At 45.9% G+C, this 25037-nt stretch overlaps 1 protein-coding gene across 1 annotated transcript in view; it reads right to left on the bottom strand.

Moving 5' to 3' along the window:
- The window catches only part of LOC106581340 (phosphatidylinositol 3,4,5-trisphosphate 5-phosphatase 2A), a 115121-nt gene that overhangs the window by 3545 nt on the left and 86539 nt on the right, over positions 1 to 25037 (bottom strand). Inside the window, exons 12-23 of the mRNA XM_045704004.1 lie at positions 24783 to 24979; positions 23191 to 23308; positions 22913 to 23009; positions 22187 to 22325; positions 12307 to 12406; positions 12080 to 12168; positions 10845 to 10926; positions 10439 to 10528; positions 10210 to 10323; positions 7332 to 7508; positions 1116 to 1271; positions 237 to 321 (exon numbers count right to left, since the gene is read on the bottom strand). Coding sequence (XP_045559960.1) covers positions 237 to 321; positions 1116 to 1271; positions 7332 to 7508; positions 10210 to 10323; positions 10439 to 10528; positions 10845 to 10926; positions 12080 to 12168; positions 12307 to 12406; positions 22187 to 22325; positions 22913 to 23009; positions 23191 to 23308; positions 24783 to 24979 — 1444 coding nt within the window. The remainder of the gene's footprint in view (positions 1 to 236; positions 322 to 1115; positions 1272 to 7331; positions 7509 to 10209; positions 10324 to 10438; positions 10529 to 10844; positions 10927 to 12079; positions 12169 to 12306; positions 12407 to 22186; positions 22326 to 22912; positions 23010 to 23190; positions 23309 to 24782; positions 24980 to 25037) is intronic.

The raw sequence follows: 25037 nt of genomic DNA, 5'->3' as shown, positions 1-25037 counted from the left end.
TTCATGGTTTCACTACACAGTGGGGTTAGGAATGAGTTCATGGTTTCACTCCACAGTGGGGTTAGGAATGAGTTCATGGTTTCACTCCACAGTGGGGTTAGGAATGAGTTCATGGTTTCACTACACAGTGGGGTTAGGAATGAGTTCATGGTTTCACTACACAGTGGGGTTAGGAATGAGTTCATGGTTTCACTCCACAGTGTGGTTAGGAATGGGAGGAGGGGTGGGTTACTCACTTGACGTAGTCGTGTCCTGATCGGGGGGGCAGAGTGGATCTGCCTTTGGGTCCTCCCGTCTCATCTTTATCCACACTGATCCACTCTACAGGACATTAATCAACCAATCACACAGTGACACACTAAGACACACAGAGACACACAGAGACACACAGACACACAGAGAGACAGACAGACACACAGAGACAGACATAGACAGACTGAGACACACCGAGACGCACACAGAGACACACACAGACAGACAGAGACACACAGAGACACACAGAGACACAGAGAGACACACAGAGACACACAGAGACACACAGAGACACAGAGAGACACAGAGAGACAGACAGAGACAGACAGACACACTAAGACACACAGAGACACACAGAGACACACAGAGACAGACAGAGACAGACAGACACACTAAGACACACAGAGACACACAGAGACACACAGAGACACACAGACACACAGAGACAGACAGAGACACACAGACACACAGAGACAGACAGAGACACACAGAGACACACAGAGACAGACAGACACACAGAGACAGACAGAGACAGACAGAGACACACAGACACACAGAGACAGACAGAGACAGACAGACACACTAAGACACACAGAGACACACAGAGACAGACAGACACACAGAGACAGACAGAGACAGACAGAGACACACAGACACACAGAGACAGACAGAGACACACAGAGACACACAGAGACAGACAGACAGACACACAGAGACAGACAGAGACAGACAGAGACACACAGACACACAGAGACAGACAGAGACACACAGAGACACACAGACAGAGACACACACAGAGACACACACAGAGACACACACAGACAGACAGAGACACACACAGAGACACACACATAGTGTGTTACCATAGAGCCTCTCCCTGGTGCCCATCCTCTCTGCTGGCACACGGACCCTCATAGACCCTCTGATGTTGCCCGTCTCCTCCCCTCTGTGGGACAGGTAAGTATGGAACTGTTGTGCTGTACTGCCTATCATCGACTTCAGAGCCAACACACACTCTCCTGAGGGGAAGAAACACACACACACGATTAGTATAACACACCAGGGTTTCGTTAGCCGAAACTAGACGGCTTTTAACAAAAATAAATAAATGAAAAGCCGATAAATAATATTGGCACTGGCCAATTGTCAGGAAAATAAAAAAATCCCATTGCAAAATATATATATTTTTGTCTATTCATTGATGAAATAGGGCTCCTGAGGGGCGCAGCGGTCTAAGGCACTCCATCTCAGTGCTAGAAGCGTCACTACAGATCCTGGTTCGATTCCAGGCTGTATCACAACCGACCACGATTGGGAGTCCCATAGGGCGGCCCAGCGTTGTCCAGGTTAGTGTTTGGCCGGGTTAAATAAGAATTTGTTCTTAACGGACTTTCCTAGTTAAATAATTACAGTCAATAGAAATACATTACTGGTGCTGATTGGTCTATAGGATAATTTAATTTGCACGTGTGTATTTTTGTTAGTTGTTATGACTCTTATTTAAATTACAACCTAAGTAACAGTACTTTTACTTAAAGTGGAACAGAAGGCAATTGAAGTACTTTGCAGATATAAAACAAACAGACAAGCATAATCAGTCAAAACTATATGGCTCCCAGTTTATTCTTCAAAACCAACTTCATAAGGTACTAAAAACAGGTTCTATTTTTTAAAAAACAGTAAAGAATTGTTGTCAAAATCATGATTAATATAATTCACCAATACATGTCTTGGTAGTCCAACAAACATTGCTATCAGGTTGTATTTACAGCTGGCCTGGTACATTGTTTGCTGCCACCACCCATTCAGGATGCACCGTTTCAGTTTCAATTACTCAATATTTTGAGTAATGTCAGCATTGCTGCTATGAGGTGAATAAATCATTTATCAAGCTAAATGTGCTGATCTGTAAAAAAACTAAATCATGATATAGCCTAGGTTTACTGGTTGTCTGAGTCTGGGATCTATCCTCCCATAACTGTCCCAGAGTCAGTTTGGAATAGGCTACTCCTTTCTCCAACAGAACGACAAGCTGACCAATTGAATCGGTCAACTTTTATACTATGGGGGATAGTAGATTGACATAGTCAAGTGATTTTGCTGTTGGTTAATCGTCTTGTTGGCTGAGGAAAAGTAAATGTGGACACTTTTTCTAGCATCTTTAAAGTGTGTTTGAATTAGGTAAGAAGGACCCACGCGTTGCATCCTCCACTTGCATGTTCTGTTAATATGAATTAGCATAATATGTAGTAAATGTGATTTGTGTGATTCTGAGCACCGTGGGTGGATGCCCTAATCAGGTTACACACCCAATGCATATGGGTCCTGTACATTATAATGCTGCAGGTCAAATGTACAGCACCACATTTCCTAACGGAAAACCTGTAACACACACACACACACACACTTGGAGACAGCACACACACACACACACACACACACACACACACACACACACACACACACACACACACACACACATTGAAACACACACACTTGGAGACAGAACACACACACTACACACACACACACACACACACACACACACACACACACACACACACACACACACACACACACACACACACACACACACACACACACACACACACACACTTGGAGACAGAACACACACACTTGGAGACAGAACACACACACTTGGAGACAGAACACACACACTTGGAGACAGAACACACACACTTGGAGACAGAACACACACACACTTGGAGACAGAACACACACACTTAGAGACAAAACACACACACTTGGAGACAGAACACACACACTTGGAGACAGAACACACACACTTGGAGACAGAACACACACACTTGGAGACAGAACACACACACTTGGAGACAGAACACACACACACTTGGAGACAGAACACACACACTTGGAGACAAAACACACACACTTGGAGACAGAACACACACACTTGGAGACAAAACACACACACTTGGAGACAGAACACACACACTTGGAGACAGAACACACACACTTGGAGACAGAACACACACACTTGGAGACAGAACACACACACTTGGAGACAGAACACACACACTTGGAGACAAAACACACACACTTGGAGACAGAACACACACACTTGGAGACAGAACACACACACTTGGAGACAGAACACACACACTTGGAGACAGAACACACACACTTGGAGACAGAACACACACACTTGGAGACAGAACACACACACTTGGAGACAGAACACACACACTTGGAGACAGAACACACACACTTGGAGATAAAACACACACACACTTGGAGACAGAACACACACACTTGGAGACAAAACACACACACTTGGAGACAGAACACACACACTTGGAGACAGAACACACACACTTGGAGACAAAACACACACACTTGGAGATAAAACACACACACACTTGGAGATAAAACACACACACACTTGGAGACAGAACACACACACTTGGAGACAGAACACACACACTTGGAGACAGAACACACACACTTGGAGACAGAACACACACACTTGGAGACAGAACACACACACTTGGAGACAGAACACACACACTTGGAGACAGAACACACACACACACACACACACACACACACACACACACACACACACACACACACACACACACACACACACACACACACACACACACACACACACACACACACACACACTTGGAGACAAAACACACACACTTGGAGACAGAACACACACACTTGGAGACAGAACACACACACTTGGAGACAGAACACACACACACTTGGAGACAGAACACACACACTTGGAGACAGAACACACACACTTGGAGACAGAACACACACACTTGGAGACAGAACACACACACTTGGAGACAGAACACACACACTTGGAGACAAAACACACACACTTGGAGACAGAACACACACACTTGGAGACAGAACACACACACTTGGAGACAGAACACACACACTTGGAGACAGAACACACACACTTGGAGACAGAACACACACACTTGGAGACAGAACACACACACTTGGAGACAGAACACACACACTTGGAGACAGAACACACACACTTGGAGACAGAACACACACACTTGGAGACAGAACACACACACTTGGAGACAGAACACACACACTTGGAGACAGAACACACACACTTGGAGACAGAACACACACACTTGGAGACAGAACACACACACTTGGAGACAGAACACACACACTTGGAGACAGAACACACACACTTGGAGACAGAACACACACACTTGGAGACAGAACACAGACACTTGGAGACAGAACACACACACTTGGAGACAGAACACACACACTTGGAGACAGAACACACACACACACCTTGGAGACAGAACACACACACTTGGAGACAGAACACACACACTTGGAGACAGAACACACACACTTGGAGACAGAACACACACACTTGGAGACAGAACACACACACTTGGAGACAGAACACACACACACACACACACACACACACACACACACACACACACACACACACACACACACACACACACACACACACACACACACACACACACACACACACACACACACACTTGGAGACAAAACACACACACTTGGAGACAGAACACACACACTTGGAGACAGAACACACACACTTGGAGACAGAACACACACACTTGGAGACAGAACACACACACTTGGAGACAGAACACACACACACACACTTGGAGATAAAACACACACACACTTGGAGACAGAACACACACACACTTGGAGACAGAACACACACACACACACACACACACTTGGAGACAAAACACACACACTTGGAGACAGAACACACACACTTGGAGACAGAACACACACACTTGGAGATAAAACACACACACTTGGAGACAGAACACACACACTTGGAGACAGAACACACACACTTGGAGACAGAACACACACACTTGGGGACAGAACACACACACTTGGAGATAAAACACACACACACTTGGAGACAGAACACACACACACACACACACACACTTGGAGACAGAACACACACACTTGGAGACAGAACACACACACACACACTTGGAGACAAAACACACACACTTGGAGACAGAACACACACACTTGGAGACAGAACACACACACTTGGAGACAGAACACAGACACTTGGAGACAGAACACACACACTTGGAGACAGAACACACACACTTGGAGACAGAACACACACACTTGGAGACAGAACACACACACACTTGGAGACAGAACACACACACTTGGAGACAGAACACACACACTTGGAGACAGAACACACACACACACACTTGGAGACAGAACACACACACACACACACACTTGGAGACAGAACACACACACACACACACACTTGGAGACAGAACACACACACTTGGAGACAGAACACACACACTTGGAGATAAAACACACACACTTGGAGACAGAACACACACACACTTGGAGACAGAACACACACACTTGGAGACAGAACACACACACTTGGAGACAAAACACACACACTTGGAGACAGAACACACACACTTGGAGACAGAACACACACACTTGGAGACAGAACACACACACTTGGAGACAGAACACACACACTTGGAGACAGAACACACACACTTGGAGACAGAACACACACACTTGGAGACAGAACACACACACTTGGAGACAGAACACACACACCCACACACACACTTGGAGACAGAACACACACACTTGGAGACAGAACACACACACACACACACTTGGAGACAGAACACACACACTTGGAGACAGAACACACACACTTGGAGACAGAACACACACACTTGGAGACAGAACACACACACTTGGAGACAGAACACACACACTTGGAGACAGAACACACACACTTGGAGACAGAACACACACACACACACACACACACACTTGGAGACAAAACACACACACTTGGAGACAGAACACACACACTTGGAGACAGAACACACACACTTGGAGACAAAACACACACACTTGGAGACAGAACACACACACTTGGAGACAGAACACACACACTTGGAGACAGAACACACACACTTGGAGACAGAACACACACACTTGGAGACAGAACACACACACTTGGAGACAGAACACACACACTTGGAGATAAAACACACACACACTTGGAGACAGAACACACACACTTGGAGACACAACACACACACTTGGAGACAGAACACACACACTTGGAGACAGAACACACACACTTGGAGACAGAACACACACTTGGAGACAGAACACACACACTTGGAGACAGAACACACACACTTGGAGACAGAACACACACACTTGGAGACAGAACACACACACTTGGAGACAGAACACACACACCTTGGAGACAGAACACACACACTTGGAGACAGAACACACACACTTGGAGACAGAACACACACACACTTGGAGACAGAACACACACACTTGGAGACAGAACACACACACTTGGAGACAGAACACACACACACACTTGGAGACAGAACACACACACTTTACACACACACTTGGAGACAGAACACACACACACACAACACTTGGAGACAGAACACACACACTTGGAGACAGAACACACACACATTGGAGACAAAACACACACACTTGGAGACAGAACACACACACACTTGGAGACAGAACACACACACTTGGAGACAGAACACACACACTTGGAGACAAAACACACACACTTGGAGACAGAACACACACACTTGGAGACAGAACACACACACTTGGAGACAGAACACACACACTTGGAGACAGAACACACACACTTGGAGACAGAACACACACACTTGGAGACAGAACACACACACTTGGAGACAGAACACACACACTTGGAGACAGAACACACACACTTGGAGACAGAACACACACACACACACACTTGGAGACAGAACACACACACTTGGAGACAGAACACACACACACACACACTTGGAGACAGAACACACACACTTGGAGACAGAACACACACACTTGGAGACAGAACACACACACTTGGAGACAGAACACACACACTTGGAGACAGAACACAGACACTTGGAGACAGAACACACACACTTGGAGACAGAACACAGACAGGCAGCCAGTTGTACCATAAGACTCGTATCCATCCAGTGATTTGACGGTGAGCAGCAGGTGTTGGTCCTGGAGATATTCTATCTCAGAGAGGAGGGGCTTCAGCGTGGTCAGCTGCTTATTGGTCCAGCCCACACGCAGGAAGTTGACGTTGTCACTGCTCTGACTGTCATTCTCATAACTCTTCTTAAACTCTATGGAGAGAGGGAGAGGGACAGAGCAAGAGAAAGAGAGTGGAAATAAACATGTAATTAAGTCTCTAGAGTAGAACTTTGTGTGTGTGTGTGTGTGTGTGTGTGTGTGTGTGTGTGTGTGTGTGTGTGTGTGTGTGTGTGTGTGTGTGTGTGTGTGTGTGTGTGTGTGTGTGTGTGTGTGTGTGTGTGTGTAGTAGAGGTCGGCCGATTAATTAGGGCCGATTTCAAGTTTTCATAACAATCGGTAATCAATATTTTTAGACACCGATTATGGCCGATTACATTGCACTCCACGAGGAGACTGCGTGGCAGGCTGACCACCTGTTACACGAGTGCAGCAATGAGCCAAGGCAAGGTGCTAGCTAGCATTAAACTTATCTTATAAAAAACAATCCATCTTAGCATAATCACTAGTTAACTACACATGGTTGATGATATTACTAGTTTAACTAGCGTGTCCTGCGTTGCATATAATCGATGCGGTGCCTGTTAATTTATCATCGAATCACAGTCTGCTTCGCCAAACGGGTGATGATTTAACAAGCACATTCACCAAATAAACACTGTCGTTGCACCAATGTGTACCTAACCATAAACATCAATGCCTTTCTTAAAATCAATACACAAGTAGATATTTTTAAATCTGCATATTTAGGTAATATTGCCTGCTACCATGAATTTATTTTAACTCGGGAAATTGTGTCACTGTCACGGTTGTCGTAGGGTTGAGACCAAAACGCAGCGGGTATATGTACACTCATCTTCTTTTATTAGGACAAAGAAGGGAAACCAAAACAAACACGTATACAAAAACACAACGACGATAGACAGTCCTGTAAGGCATAACGCTAAACACAGAAATAACCTCCCACAAAGTGACAGGTGAAAACAGGCTCCCTAAGTATGACTCTCAATCAGCAACAACGATGTACAGCTGTTCCTGATTGAGAGTCATACCAGGCCAACACAGAAATACAAAACTAGAACAGCCCCTTAGAAATACAAACACAAGAACATACCCAACACCCCAAAACCACCTAAATCAACTACCCCTCTACAATACACACACACCCCAAACCACCTAAATCAACTACCCCCTCTACATCGACACTTACACCAATAAACCCCAGAAACACTCTACACAAAATATCCCTCTATCTAAACACATACACAAAACCATGAAAACAAATACCCTCTGCCACGTCCTGACCAAACTACAATAACAAATACCCTCTGCCACGTCCTGACCAAACTACAATAACAAATACCCTCTGCCACGTCCTGACCAAACTACAATAACAAATACCCTCTGCCACGTCCTGACCAAACTACAATAACAAATACCCTCTGCCACGTCCTGACCAAACTACAATAACAAATACCCTCTGCCACGTCCTGACCAAACTACAATAACAAATACCCTCTGCCACGTCCTGACCAAACTACAATAACAAATACCCTCTGCCACGTCCTGACCAAACTACAATAACAAATGGACCCCTTTACTGGTCAGGACGTGACAGTCACTTCTCTTGCGTTCTGTGCAACAGAGTCAGGGTATATGCAACAGTTTGGGCCGCCTGGCTCGTTGCGAACTAATTTGCCAGAATTTTACGTAATTATGACATAACATTGAAGGTTGTACAATGTAACAGCAATATTTAGACTTATGGATGCCACCCGTTAGATAAAATACGGAACGGTTCCGTATTTCACTGAAAGAGTAAACGTTTTGTTTTGAAATGATAGTTTCCGGATTTTACCATATTAATGACCAAAGGCTCGTATTTCTGTGTGTTTATTATATTATAATTAAGTCTATGATTTGATATTTGATAGAGCAGTCTGACTGAGCGGTGGTAGGCAGCAGCAGGCTCGTAAGCATTCATTCAAACAGCACTTTCCTGCATTTGCCAGCAGCTCTTCGCAATGCTTGAAGCACAGGGCTGTTTATGACTTCAAGCCTATCAACTCCCGAGATTAGGCTGGAAATACTAAAGTACCTATTAGAACATCCAATAGTCAAGGGTATAAGAAATACAAATGGTATAGAGAGAAATAGTCCTAATAACTACAACCTAAAACTTCTTAACTGGGAATATTGAAGACTCATGTTAAAAGGAACCACCAGCTTTCATATGTTCTCATGTTCTGAGCAAGGAACTTAAACGTTAGCTTTTTTACATGGCACATATTGCACTTTTACTTTCTTCTCCAACACTGTTTTTGCATTATTTAAACCAAATTGAACATGTTTCTTTATTTATTTGAGACGAAATTGAGTTTATTGAGGTATTATATTAAGTGAAAATAAAAGTGTTAATTCAGTATTGTTGTAATTGTCATTATTAAAAAAAAAATATATATATATATATATATATATATATATATATATATATAAATAAATCGGGCGATTAATCGGTATCGGCTTTTTTGGGCCTCCAATAATTGGCATCGGCGTTGAAAAATCATAATCGGTCGACCTCTAGTGTGTAGGTGTGTGCGTGTATGTGTAGCTGTAGGTGTTTGTATGTGTAGGTGTGTGTGTGTGTGTAGGTGTGTGCGTGTGTAGGTGTGTGTGTGTGTGTGTAGGTATGGGTGTGTAGGTGTGTGTGTGTGTGTGTGTGTGTGTGTGTGTGTGTGTGTGTGTGTGTGTGTGTGTGTGTGTGTGTGTGTGTGTGTGTGTGTGTGTGTGTCTCACCCTCCAGGCAGGTAGAGTAGAACTCGATGAAGAACTTGGTTCTGCTGGCCGTCTTCACAATGGCCTCAATATTCTCAAACTCTATATAGGCCTGTTCAGAGGACTTAGGCAGACCTGGAGAGAGAGACAGGGAGAGGGGGTCGGGTAGAGGTGCAACGTTAAAAACCCTCGGCTTATAGTGAGCTGATGAAACAAATAACTATGTGGTTGTCATAGCGAGTGGCCGTACCTTTCTTGGAGACGAACTGCGAGGTGACCCCCACCTCAAACGTACCAAACACTGGGGAGTGGTCACTGGTCACAATGTCATCTGTACAGCCTGAGAGGGAAACATGATTTCATCACATGATGTGCTAAACGCCAGCACTAGGAGTATAAGGCAACTGAAACGGAACAGGGTTTTCCAAACTCAGTCCTGTGGCCCTCAAGAGGTACAACTTTTATTTTTTACCCTAACACTACACAGCTGATTCAAACGATCAAAGCTTAATGATTGGTATATCATTTGAATCAGTTTTGTAGTGTTAGGGTAAAAAATAAAAGTTGTACCTCTTGAGGACCACAGGACTGAGTTTGGAAAACCCTGTTTATACAGTAAATAGATGTACAGAGTTGTTGAAGATGCAGGGTCTCACCATAGGAGTTACAGACAATGTGAGTCTCAGGGTAAGACTTCCATAGGATCCTGTCACACCAAGACGGGACGTTAGTCCTCATCTGAGAGGGAGGGTGAGAGAGGGAGGGAGAGAGGGAGGAAGAAGAGAAGGGGATATGTGAGTGAACAGAGATCTCTCCATCTGTGCCGGAATGTATTTGTGAGTGTTTTCCTACCTTATCAGGACCACAGTGTCCCCATAATGTCCTGATAAGTCCCCACAATGTCCTGATAAGTCCCCACAATGTCCTGATAAGTCCCCACAATGTCCTGGTAAGTCCCCACAATGTCCTGATAAGTCCCCACAATGTCCTGGTAAGTCCCCACGGTGTCCTGATAAGTCCCCACAATGTCCTGATAAGTCCCCACAATGTCCTGATAAGTCCCCACAATGTCCTGATAAGTCCCCACAATGTCCTGATAAGTCCCCACGGTGTCCTGATAAGTACCCACAATGTCCTGATAAGTACCCACAATGTCCTGATAAGTCCCCACAATCATTTTACATTTACATTTTAGTAATTTAACAGACGCTCTTATACAGAGCGACTTACTAGTAGTGAATGCATACATTTCATACATTTATTATTATTATTTGTATTTTTTTTGTACTGGCCCCCCGTGGGAATCGAACCCACAACCCTGGCGTTGCACACACCATGCTGGCGTTGCAAACACCATGCTCTACCAACTGAGTCACAGGTAATAAGATAAGTCACCACCGTGTCCTGATAAGGTGGGAAAAAAAAGAGAATTTTGGAAAAGTCAGGACTTTTCTATGTCCTGAATTTGTTAAAATGCTATTTTAGGCTTAAAGGGGCAATCCGAAGTTGCTACATCCATTTTTGTACTTTTGGATTCTTGAAAAATAACTTAGAAATGCCTCATGAGCTTATTTCAACTGTCGTACCCCATCAGAACCCAAAATAGAAACTTGTTTTACTCCAACGTTTGTAAACAATGTTAACACGGTTACAACTTTAACGTTGATATCATGGATGGTCAGTCCTTGCATCCATAGCTTTGTCTATGAATTTGAGAGTGGTTACATTTCTCCAGTCCTATCCCTCAGCCTTTTACCAAAACAGAGGAGTAGGCTTTATGGTTTCTACTGCTGACTGCCACTTTAAGGAGTTAGGGTTAGGTTTAGGGAAAATACGATTTGGTATGGGAATAAATGTTTACTCCTCAAAAAGTGAGTCAGTGTGTACATACCCCTGTGGCCTTCTGTTTCTGCCACACATATGTATCCCTAGACCCGCGCTCATAACGATAGGTGGGTGGGTAGAATATCTCCTCCTCCGCTGTACCAGAGGATACACAAACACACATTACAACAAAATACAGCAGAGCACATAGCGAATGACGGGAAGGAGTGTGTGTGTGTGTGTGTGTGTGTGTGTGTGTGTGTGTGTGTGTGTGTGTGTGTGTGTGTGACTGACCGAAGCGCAGGAACACCTTGTTCTTCTCTCTCTCCAGGTTGAGCTGGTCCACCTTCAGCAGAGGATCAAACTCTTTCCTATTGATGTAGTTCAGGATCTCCTGAGAGAGAGAGAGAGACAGAGAGAGAGAGAGAGAGAGAGAGAGAGAGAGAAATAGGAGAGAGAGGAGAGAGAGAGGGAGAGAGGAAGAGAGAGAGGGAGAGAGGAAGAGAGAGAGAGAGGAAGAGAGAGAGAGAAAGACAGCGAGAGCAAGAGAGAGAGAGGAAGAGAGAGAGAGAGAGGAAGAGAGAGAGAGAGAGGAAGAGAGAGAGAGAGAGGAAGAGAGAGGAGAGAGAGAGAGAGAGAGAGGAAGAGAGAGGAGAGAGAGAGAGAGAGAGAGTCATGCTCAACATGAGCTCCTGATATATTCATATTTTTTGGTTTTTAGGATGAGATAAACACTCTAATGGAAAAAAGAATTCCAGACAAGAAGTGATGAACAACAACTCTATTCATTCAGAATAGAAAAAAAGTAACTTTGCGCCCCAAGTTAAGAGGTTTTGACTCTAGCTAGCTAGCTACACAACAAAGACCAAGCCAGCAGACTAACAAGCTAGCCAGAAGAAACGAGCGAGAACAAACCTAGCAAGGGGAGGTAATACAACTACATCAAACGACCAAACTGAGTGAGTAAACCTAAAAGGAGCACGGACTAACTTTAAACATATCTTCTGTTTTTTTGTGTGAAGATTTGTCAGTCTTTTTGCTGGTTTTTGAACTAAATTAGCGCTAGCCAGCAACAGCAGCAGACAAACAAACCGGTTGCTATAGCAACGGGGGCAGCAGGACAGAGCAGCAGCAGCAGCAGAGCCCACAGGCACCATGTCCCCACTCCCCCTCAGCGCTGAATCCATTCTCTACCCCCCAGAGGACAAAAATGACACAACGAGGATAGCTTTTAAACAGACACTACTAAAGGGGAGGCCAGAAACCCTTTTTGCAGACCTCTACAAAAACGCTGATGTGAGTAATCTCATCTTCCTCACTGACCAGCCAAATGCTTGGTGCTCAGCAGTCTGCTCTCACTACCCATCCATCTCATCTTCCTCACTGACCAGCCAAATGCTTGGCGCTCAGCAGTCTGCTCTCACTACCCATCCATCTCATCTTCCTCACTGACCAGCCAAATGCTTGGCGCTCAGCAGTCTGCTCTCACTACCCATCCATCTCATCTTCCTCACTGACCAGCCAAATGCTTGGCGCTCAGCAGTCTGCTCTCACTACCCATCCATCTCATCTTCCTCACTGACCAGCCAAATGCTTGGCGCTCAGCAGTCTGCTCTCACTACCCATCCATCTCATCTTCCTCACTGACCAGCCAAATGCTTGGTGCTCAGCAGTCTGCTCTCACTACCCATCCATCTCATCTTCCTCACTGACCAGCCAAATGCTTGGTGCTCAGCAGTCTGCTCTCACTACCCATCCATCTCATCTTCCTCACTGACCAGCCAAATGCTTGGTGCTCAGCAGTCTGCTCTCACTACCCATCCATCTCATCTTCCTCACTGACCAGCCAAATGCATGGCGCTCAGCAGTCTGCTGTCACTACCCATCCATCTCATCTTCCTCACTGACCAGCCAAATGCTTGGCGCTCAGCAGTCTGCTCTCACTACCCATCCATCTCATCTTCCTCACTGACCAGCCAAATGCTTGGTGCTCAGCAGTCTGCTCTCACTACCCATCCATCTCATCTTCCTCACTGACCAGCCAAATGCTTGGTGCTCAACAGTCTGCTCTCACTACCCATCCATCTCATCTTCCTCACTGACCAGCCAAATGCATGGCGCTCAGCAGTCTGCTCTCACTACCCATCCATCTCATCTTCCTCACTGACCAGCCAAATGCTTGGTGCTCAGCAGTCTGCTCTCACTACCCATCCATCTCATCTTCCTCACTGACCAGCCAAATGCTTGGTGCTCAGCAGTCTGCTGTCACTACCCATCCATCTCATCTTCCTCACTGACCAGCCAAATGCTTGGCGCTCAGCAGTCTGCTGTCACTACCCATCCATCTCATCTTCCTCACTGACCAGCCAAATGCTTGGTGCTCAGCAGTCTGCTGTCACTACCATCCATCTCATCTTCCTCACTGACCAGCCAAATGCTTGGTGCTCAGCAGTCTGCTCTCACTACCCATCCATCTCATCTTCCTCACTGACCAGCCAAATGCTTGGTGCTCAGCAGTCTGCTCTCACTACCCATCCATCTCATCTTCCTCACTGACCAGCCAAATGCTTGGTGCTCAGCAGTCTGCTGTCACTACCCATCCATCTCATCTTCCTCACTGACCAGCCAAATGCTTGGTGCTCAGCAGTCTGCTCTCACTACCCATCCATCTCATCTTCCTCACTGACCAGCCAAATGCTTGGTGCTCAGCAGTCTGCTGTCACTACCCATCCATCTCATCTTCCTCACTGACCAGCCAAATGCTTGGCGCTCAGCAGTCTGCTGTCACTACCCATCCATCTCATCTTCCTCACTGACCAGCCAAATGCTTGGTGCTCAGCAGTCTGCTGTCACTACCATCCATCTCATCTTCCTCACTGACCAGCCAAATGCTTGGTGCTCAGCAGTCTGCTCTCACTACCCATCCATCTCATCTTCCTCACTGACCAGCCAAATGCTTGGTGCTCAGCAGTCTGCTGTCACTACCCATCCATCTCATCTTCCTCACTGACCAGCCAAATGCTTGGTGCTCAGCAGTCTGCTCTCACTACCCATCCATCTCATCTTCCTCACTGACCAGCCAAATGCTTGGTGCTCAGCAGTCTGCTGTCACTACCATCCATAAAGACAGAGGGAATCTGTAATGGGTGGAGGCTGAAAATCAAAGAGACAGACGAGCCTGACAGCACTGGCTGACATCGTCCTGTTGATGGACTCAAATGGGAAGTTTGTTCAGGAGAATAAACTTTTCCCTAGACACAAAAGGAGAAACGTGTGGTGCCCAACAACGCAGAGTGCCATGGAGCTGCTTGATAAGGCCCATCTCGGGTCACCAAGCCACAGTCATACACACCGGAAGCAACGACCTGCATGCTCAGCAGGAGAGGGTGGCCACTTCACTACGGGGAGTGATTGAGAAGGCCTCCGCAATCTTCCCCAACTCAAGAATCATGGTGTCAACCCTTCTACAGAGGAAGGACTTCCACCCTGCCACAATCCAAAGAATAAACGCTAGCCTCTCCCGGGACTGTGCCCTGCGACCCAATGTACACCTGGCCCACCATCCCACCCTCCATCTGGACTGTCCCTATGACCATGTTCACCTGTACAGGAAGACAGTCCCCATCTTTGTCAAGACTCTCAAGGACGTCGCTTTAAACTGCAGCCCGACCTCTCCACCCAGGAACAGCGGAGCAATCTCCACCCTGCCGAGATCACCGAGACAACACCCCGGACCAGCACCCTGAACCCCCCAGCCACGACCACAGCACCACCAACCTCAATGCCCACCACAGCCAGCGCAGCACAGACCACCCCAGCCCAGCTTCAGAGCCACCCAGACGAGGCCTCCCACCGCAGACCCACACATGGAGGAGCCACAGCCCAGCAGGCAGAGCTACACACAGGCTGTGAGAGGAACAACTGGCCCAGCCCCCACCAACCAAATGAGTGACATTAAACAAATGCTGAGTTTACTATGCTCACATGTGATAGGCCGAGGGTCATGGATGCTCACATGTGATAGGCCGAGGGTCATGGATGCTCACATGTGATAGGCCGAGGGTCATGGATGCTCACATGTGATAGGCCGAGGGTCATGGATGCTCACATGTGATAGGCCGAGGGTCATGGATGCTCACGTGATAGGCCGAGGGTCATGGTAAGATGAGCACAACAACTCCACCATCCTCACACTACATCCACCCAAGTGGCATGACACAAATGCTATCCTAAATGATAAACACATCACATTTGCATAATAAGAGTTTACTTTAATTGAAAAATCCTATTTTAATAGTTCTTGTTGGATTGTGAGTGTTTGTCTCATTTTGAAGGTAAAGAAGAAAAAAAAGAAATCTTTTTACGTTGCGTGTTGGAATTTACAAGGATTAAGTCCTCTGCTTTTGGGCTAAAGAGCAGAAACCCAGACTTCCTGAAAGAAATTGCTGATGTTGATATTGTAGTACTACAGGAAACATGGTGCAGAGGTGATGTTTCCACTGGCTGTCCACTAGGTTATAGGGAGATCATTTAACTTTTTTTTAAACATTTTAGTCATTTAGTCATCTTATCCAGAGCGACTTACAGTAATGAATGCATACATTTCATACATTTTTCTTTCCGTACTGGTCCCCTGTGGGAATTGAACCCACAACCCTGGCGTTGCAAACACCATGCTCTACCAACTGAGCCACACGCAATAATCCTACCATCCACTAAATTAAAAGGAATCAGACAGGGCAGAGACTCAGGACAGGGCAGAGACTCAGGACAGGGCAGAGACTCAGGACAGGGCAGAGGCTCAGGACAGGGCAGAGGCTCAGGACAGGGCAGAGGCTCAGGACAGGGCAGAGACTCAGGACAGGGCAGAGACTCAGGACAGGGCAGAGACTCAGGGGGAATGCTAATATGGTATAAATCTGAAGTAATTCATTTAATCTAATTGATCAAAACAGGAGAATTCTTTATCTGGTTAAAAATCAACAAGGAGGCTGTCTTGACAGATAAAAACGTCTTCCTCTGTGCCACATACATTCCCCCCTCAGAGTCACCCTACTTCAATGAAGAGAGTTTCTCCATTCTAGAGGGGGAGATGAGTCACTTTCAGACCCAAGGCAACGTACTGGTCTGTGGAGACCTGAATGGTAGAACAGCAGAAGAACAAGACACTATTAACAGTCATGGAGATAAACACCTACCAGGAAGCAACAACCTTTCCCTCCCCACAAACCCCCACAGAAACAACTAGGACAAAGTGAAACACAAAAATGGAGTACAGCTCGTGAAGCTCTGTCGAACACTGGGTCTGTACATAGTCAATGGTAGGCTGAGAGGGGACTCTTTTGGTAGGTACACCTACAGCTCATCTCTTGGCAGCAGCACTGTAGACTACTTCCTCACCGACCTCGACCCAGAGTCTCTCAGAGCCTTCACAGTCAGCCCACTAACACCTCTCTCAGACCACAGTAAAATCACAGTGTATCTGAGAAGAGCGGAACCCAACCATGAAGCATCACGGCCCAGTAAATGACATGGTACTAAACAGGCCTATAGATGGAGTGCAAACAGTACAGACATCTACCAAAAAGCAATTAGTAGCCAACAAATACAATCTCTCCTGGACAACTTTTTTGCCTTAACATTCTCCTTCAGCAATGAAGGTGTAATTTTGGCTGTTTGGAACATGAACTTTATATTTGACAAATTAGCCTCCTTGGCTAATCTAAAGAAGCATAAGAGCAAACCAGAAATAACAGAAAATGAAAAATGGTTTGATAATGATTGCAAAAATCTAAGAATGTCATTGAGAAATGTATCTAATGAAAAACACAAAGAACCAGACAACAAAAATATACACCTTCAATATGGGGAAACACTGAAGCTGTCACGCCGTGACCTTAAAGAGCCTTTTTTATTCTCTATTTTGTTAGGTCAGGGTGTGACTTGGGTGGGCAAATCTATGTTTCTATTTCTTTGTTGGCCTAGTGTGGTTCCCAATCAGAGGCAGCTGTTTATCGCTGTCTCTGATTGGGGATCATACTTAGGCAGCCCTTTTTCCCACCTGTGATGGTGGGATCTTGTTTGTGTGTAGTTGCTTTCTGCACTGCATGTAGCTTTACGTTCGTTTTCGTATTTTGTTGTTTTTCCCGGTGTCATTGTTAATAAAAGAAAATGTACGCCTACCACGCTGCACCTTGGTCTCATTCCAACAACGGACGTAACAGAAGCAATACAAACACACCCTAAGAACAAAAAAGGAAAAGCACATTAGAAAACAGCTGGATGTAATTGAGGAATCCATAGAATCAAACCACTTCTGGGAGAATTGGAATAAATTAAACAAACCTCATCAGGAGGAATTGGCATCCAAAATGGGGATATGTGGAGAAATCACTTTGCAAACCTCTACAGCAATATAACAAAGAGCCCAGAACAAAAAAATATACAAGAAAAATTACAAATCCGTGAATCAGCAGTCAGAGACTATCAGAATCCTGTGGATACCCCAACTACAGAAGAAGAATTATTGGAAAAACGATGTACTCTCCAACCCAACAAGGCCTGTGGTGCTGATGGTATTTTAAATGAAATGATCAAATATACAGACCACAAATTCAAATTGGCTATACTCAAACTCTTCAACATTATCCTCACTGCAGGTATTTTCCCCGATATTTGGCACCAGGGATTGATCACGCCAATCTATAAAAATGGAGACAAATTTGACCCAAATAATTACAGAGGAATTTGCGTTAACAGCAACTTGGGGAAAATTCTCTGCAGTATTATAAATAGCAGACTACACCATTTCCTTGACGAACACAACGTCCTGAGCAGAAGCCAGATTGGATTTCTAAAGAATTATCGTACAACAGCCCACATTTACACCCTCCACACTAATTGACAAACAAGTAAACCAAAACAAAGGCAAAATCTACTCATGTTTTGTAGATTTCAAGAAAGCATTTGATTCAATTTGTCACTAAGGTATTTTTTATAAACTAATAGAAAGTGGTATTGGAGGGAAAACATATGATGTTATTAAATCAATGTACACTAAAAACAAATGTGCGGTTAAAATTGGCAACAAGCAAACAGACTTCTTCTCTCAGGGACGGGGAGTGAAACAGGGCTGCCCAATAAGTCCAACACTATTTAACATCTACATTAATGAATTGGCAGCACCTGGTCTCACCCTACACAACACTGAAATCAAGTGTCTGCTGTACGCAGATGACCTGGTGCTCCTGTCTCCCACTAAGGAGGGTCTGCTGTAGACAGATGACCTGGTGCTACTGTCTCCCACTAAGGAGGGTCTGCTGTAGACAGATGACCTGGTGCTGCTGTCTCCCACTAAGGAGGGTCTGCTGTAGACAGATGACCTGGTGCTCCTGTCTCCCACTAAGGAGGGTCTGCTGTAGACAGATGACCTGGTGCTGCTGTCTCCCACTAAGGAGGGTCTGCTGTAGACAGATGACCTGGAGCTGCTGTCTCCCACTAAGGAGGGTCTGCTGTAGACAGATGACCTGGTGCTCCTGTCTCCCACTAAGGAGGGTCTGCTGTAGACAGATGACCTGGTGCTCCTGTCTCCCACTAAGGAGGGTCTGCTGTAGACAGATGACCTGGTGCTCCTGTCTCCCACTAAGGAGGGTCTGCTGTACGCAGATGACCTGGTGCTACTGTCTCCCACTAAGGAGGGTCTGCTGTAGACAGATGACCTGGTGCTCCTGTCTCCCACTAAGGAGGGTCTGCTGTACGCAGATGACCTGGTGCTCCTGTCTCCCACTAAGGAGGGGTTACAGCAGCACCTAGATCATCTGCACAGGTTCTGTCAGACAGGGCTCTCACAGTTAACCTAAAAAACCTGAATATAATGATATTCCAAAAAAGGTCAGGAAATCAGAATGACAAATATACATTTTACTTGGACACAGTTCTATTAGAACACACCAAAAACTACACGTATCTAGGACTAAATATCAGCAAAACAGGTAGCTTTCACATGGCTTTAAACAAGCTGAGAGACAAAGCAACAAGAGCATTCTATGCCATTAAAAGGAACATTAAAATCTAAATTCCAATTAGAATCTGGCTCAATATGTTCCAATCAGTTATAGAACCAATTGCTCTATATGGCAGTGAAGTATGGGGTCCACTCTCTAACAATGAATTCACCAAATGGGACAAACATCAAATTGAAATACTGCATGCAGAGTTTTGCAAGACTGTATTGCAAGTGCAAAGAAAAACTCCAAATAAAGCATGTAGAGCAGAATTGGGCCAGTACCCCCTTCCTCATTCAAATAGAAAAAAGAGCCATCAATTTTTACAACCATCTAAAAACAACTGACCCCAAAACAGTCCATCACACAGCTCTACAATGTCAAGAGATGAAACCAGAGAAGAGTCCCCTCAGCCAGCTGGTTCTGAGGCTCAGTTCACTAACCCAAACCAACCCCATAGAGCCTCAGGACAGCACTCAGAAAATCTGGCCCAACCAAATCATCACAAAGCAAAAATAAAAATATATCACCTATTGGAAAGACACCACAAAAAATCTAAGTCAACTTCAATGCTATTTATCTCTAAACAGACAGTCCATGGTGGCAGACTATCTGACCACTGTGACTGATAGAAAACTGAGGAAAACACTGACTAGGTACAGACTCAGTGAGCACAGTCTGGCTATAGAGACTGGTCGTCACAGACCAACCTGGCTGCCCAGAGAGGACAGTCTGGCTATAGAGACTGGTCGTCACAGACCAACCTGGCTGCCCAGAGAGGACAGTCTGGCTATAGAGACTGGACGTCACAGGCAAACCTGGCTGCCCAGAGAGGACAGTCTGGCTATAGAGACTGGTCGTCACAGACCAACCTGGCTGACCAGAGAGGACAGTCTGGCTGTAGAGACCGGTCGTCACAGACAAACCTGGCTGTACAGAGAGGACAGTCTGGCTAGAGAGACCGGTCGTCACAGACCAACCTGGCTGACCAGAGAGGACAGTCTGGCTGTAGAGACTGGTCGTCACAGACAAACCTGGCTGCCCAGAGAGGACAGTCTGGCTGTAGAGACCGGTCGTCACAGACAAACCTGGCTGTCCAGAGAGGACAGTCTGGCTGACCAGAGAGGACAGTCTGGCTGACCAGAGAGGACAGGCTGGCTGACCAGAGAGGACAGGCTGGCTGACCAGAGAGGACAGGCTGGCTGACCAGAGAGGACAGGCTGGCTGACCAGAGAGGACAGTCTGGCTGACCAGAGAGGACAGGCTGGCTGACCAGAGAGGACAGGCTGGCTGACCAGAGAGGACAGGCTGGCTGTCCAGAGAGGACAGGCTGTGCTCACTCTGCTCCAGGGGAGAGGTAGAGACAGCTGTATTTCCTATTACACTGTGACAAATACTCAGACCTAAGAGAACATTTCTTTCCCAAAATTATAATTCAATACAAAGAATTTGAAACTATAAAAGATGAAGAAAAAATCTAATATTTATTGGGTGAAAAGCCAAAATGTGCCGTTTTGGCAGCCAAATATGTGTCCTCCTGCCACAACCTGAGGGACAGCCAGTGAAAAGTGCAATGTAATGTGGATAATATTTCCCATGTAGTTTAGTTTAGTCTGTCATACCATGTCATGTGTCTTCTCAGTCATGTTGACACTGGTCTACTACCATCGCTTTAATGTATTGTTGTTCTGATTAATATTGTTGTTGTTGTTGTAGTTGTTGTTAATGGTAATCACATTTCCACTACTACTATTATTATTGCTGTTGGTTCTATATGTATACTTTGACAATGTAAGTAATAATGAACTTACCATGTCTACAAAGTCAATTGAATTGAATTGAGAGAGAGGGGAGAGAGGGGAGAGAGGGAAGGGAGAGAGAGAGAGGAGAGAGAGAGAGAGGGGAGCGAGAGAGAAGGGAGAGAGAGAGAGAGAGAGAGAGGGGAGATATAGGGAGGGGAGAGAGAGAGAGAGGAGATATAGGGAGGGGGGAGAGAGAGAGAGAGAGAGAGAGAGAGAGGGGAGAGAGGGAGGGGAGAGAGAGCGAGGGGGGAGAGAGAGGGTGTGTTTGCATCCATGCGCGTGTTTGTGCATGGGTCTAGGTGTGTGTGTGTGTGTGTGTGTGTGTGTGTGTGTGTGTGTGTGTGTGTGTGTGTGTGTGTGTTATGGTACCTGTATGTCCATGTCCAGTCTGTAGTTAAGGTCTCCCAGCCAGAAGAGGTGTGTGAAGCGTAGAGAGATGTCAAAGGAGCTCAGCTGTTTATCTCCTAGAGAGAGCAGCCGCAGGATATCCAGGTAGTTCTGGTTCCTCCTGCAGGGGTCATGGGTCAGGGAATGGTTGAAGGGGAAGAGTGGTGAGCAGTTTAAGACCATAGCCATAGGGGCAGTTTTGTGCAAATATGGAGTCCTGTCAAACTTCACATAATGATTCATTACCCAATGATATCACAGTGTGTGTGTGTACCTGGCGATCTTTTAGTCACATAATGATACATTACCCAATGATATCACAGTGTGTGTGCGTACCTGGCGATCTTTTAGTCACATAATGATTCATTACCCAATGATATCACAGTGTGTGTGCGTACCTGGCGATCTTTTAGTCACATAATGATTCATTACCCAATGATATCACAGTGTGTGTGCGTACCTGGCGATCTTTTAGTCACATAATGATACATTACCCAACGATATCACAGTGTGTGTGCGTACCTGGCGATCTTTTAGTCACATAATGATTCATTACCCAATGATATCACAGTGTGTGTGCGTACCTGGCGATCTTTTAGTCACATAATGATACATTACCCAATGATATCACAGTGTGTGTGCGTACCTGGCGATCTTTTAGTCACATAATGATACATTACCCAACGATATCACAGTGTGTGTGCGTACCTGGCGATCTTCTCGTTGCCTGATGTCAGGTGACAGTTCACAAAGCCGAAGGAAGTTCCATTAAACATGAAGGACACGCCCACTGCCCCTTTGTTACCTAGCAACAAGAAAGGACAAACATACAGCATGAATATAGTGAATTGTTTGTAACTGTGTGTGTGTGTGTGTGTGTGTGTGTGTGTGTGTGTGTGTGTGTGTGTGTGTGTGTGTGTGTGTGTGTGTGTGCGCGCGCGTGTGTGTGTGTGTGTGTGTGTGTGTGTGTGAGAGAGAGATCTTACCCAGCGTATTAGCAATGCCCGTTTTAACACTGGACACTCCCACATGACTGATGCGGTTTTCATGTTCTGGTTTCACCAGCACCGCTATCTTAATGTTCCACAGAGTCTGGACCGCGATCTGGAACCCAGGAGAGCAGAACAGAGAACATGGAAGTTAACCTCAGGAGTAAGCCCAACCATTCTGCCTTGCTGCTTCTCAGATCAGGCTAATTTAGACTAATGGGACAATCCCTAACAACACCTTATTCCCCAATGGGACAGTCCCTAACAACACCTTATTCCCCAAAAGGACAGTCCCTAACAACACCTTATTCCCCAATGGGACAGTCCCTAACAACACCTTATTCCCCAAAAGGACAGTCCCTAACAACACCTTATTCCCCAATGGGACAGTCCCTAACAACACCTTATTCCCCAATAGGACAGTCCCTAACAACACCTTATTCCCCAATGGGACAGTCCCTAACAACACCTTATTCCCCAATGGGACAGTCCCTAACAACACCTTATTCCCCAATGGGACAATCCCTAACAACACCTTATTCCTCAGTGGGACAGTCCCTAACAACACCTTATTCCCCAATGGGACAATCCCTAACAACACCTTATTCCCCAATGGGACAGTCCCTAACAACACCTTATTCCCCAATGGGACAGTCCCTAACAACACCTTATTCCCCAATGGGACAGTCCCTAACAACACCTTATTCCCCAATGGGACAGTCCCTAACAACACCTTATTCCCCAATGGGACAGTCCCTAACAACACCTTATTCCCCAATGGGACAGTCCCTAACAACACCTTATTCCCCAATGGGACAGTCCCTAACAACACCTTATTCCCCAAAAGGACAGTCCCTAACAACACCTTATTCCCCAATGGGACAATCCCTAACAACACCTTATTCCCCAATGGGACAGTCCCTAACAACACCTTATTCCCCAATGGGACAGTCCCTAACAACACCTTATTCCCCAAAAGGACAGTCCCTAACAACACCTTATTCCCCAATGGGACAGTCCCTAACAACACCTTATTCCCCAATGGGACAGTCCCTAACAACACCTTATTCCCCAAAAGGACAGTCCCTAACAACACCTTATTCCCCAATGGGACAATCCCTAACAACACCTTATTCCCCAATGGGACAGTCCCTAACAACACCTTATTCCCCAATGGGACAGTCCCTAACAACACCTTATTCCCCAATGGGACAGTCCCTAACAACACCTTATTCCCCAATGGGACAGTCCCTAACAACACCTTATTCCCCAATGGGACAGTCCCTAACAACACCTTATTCCCCAATGGGACAGTCCCTAACAACACCTTATTCCCCAAAAGGACAGTCCCTAACAACACCTTATTCCCCAATGGGACAGTCCCTAACAACACCTTATTCCCCAATGGGACAGTCCCTAACAACACCTTATTCCCCAAAAGGACAGTCCCTAACAACACCTTATTCCCCAATGGGACAGTCCCTAACAACACCTTATTCCCCAATGGGACAATCCCTAACAACACCTTATTCTCCATGTAGTGGACTACTATTGACCAGAGCCCCATTCTGCCTCCCTCTCTCTCTCACCGGTTTGTAATCCAGCTCTGTGTGTTCTTTGAGTGCGGTGCGGAGTGAGTCGACCCACTCACGGTCACACACAGAGTTCTCCTGCGTTCCGAACACGTAGAGGTCATGAGGAATAGTGACGGTCATCTCATCCAGCGTCTTCCCCAGCCCACGACACAACAGCCAGGAACCCACCGCCTTGGGGGAGGGCACAGAACCTACACACACACACACACACACACACACACACACACACACACACACACACACACACAC

Source organism: Salmo salar, chromosome ssa20 (assembly GCF_905237065.1).
Source record: "Salmo salar chromosome ssa20, Ssal_v3.1, whole genome shotgun sequence".
Classification (NCBI taxonomy): Eukaryota; Metazoa; Chordata; class Actinopteri; order Salmoniformes; family Salmonidae; genus Salmo; species Salmo salar.
The sequence above is the reverse complement of the archived record's forward strand: the minus strand, read 5'-3'. Positions and strand labels throughout refer to the sequence as shown.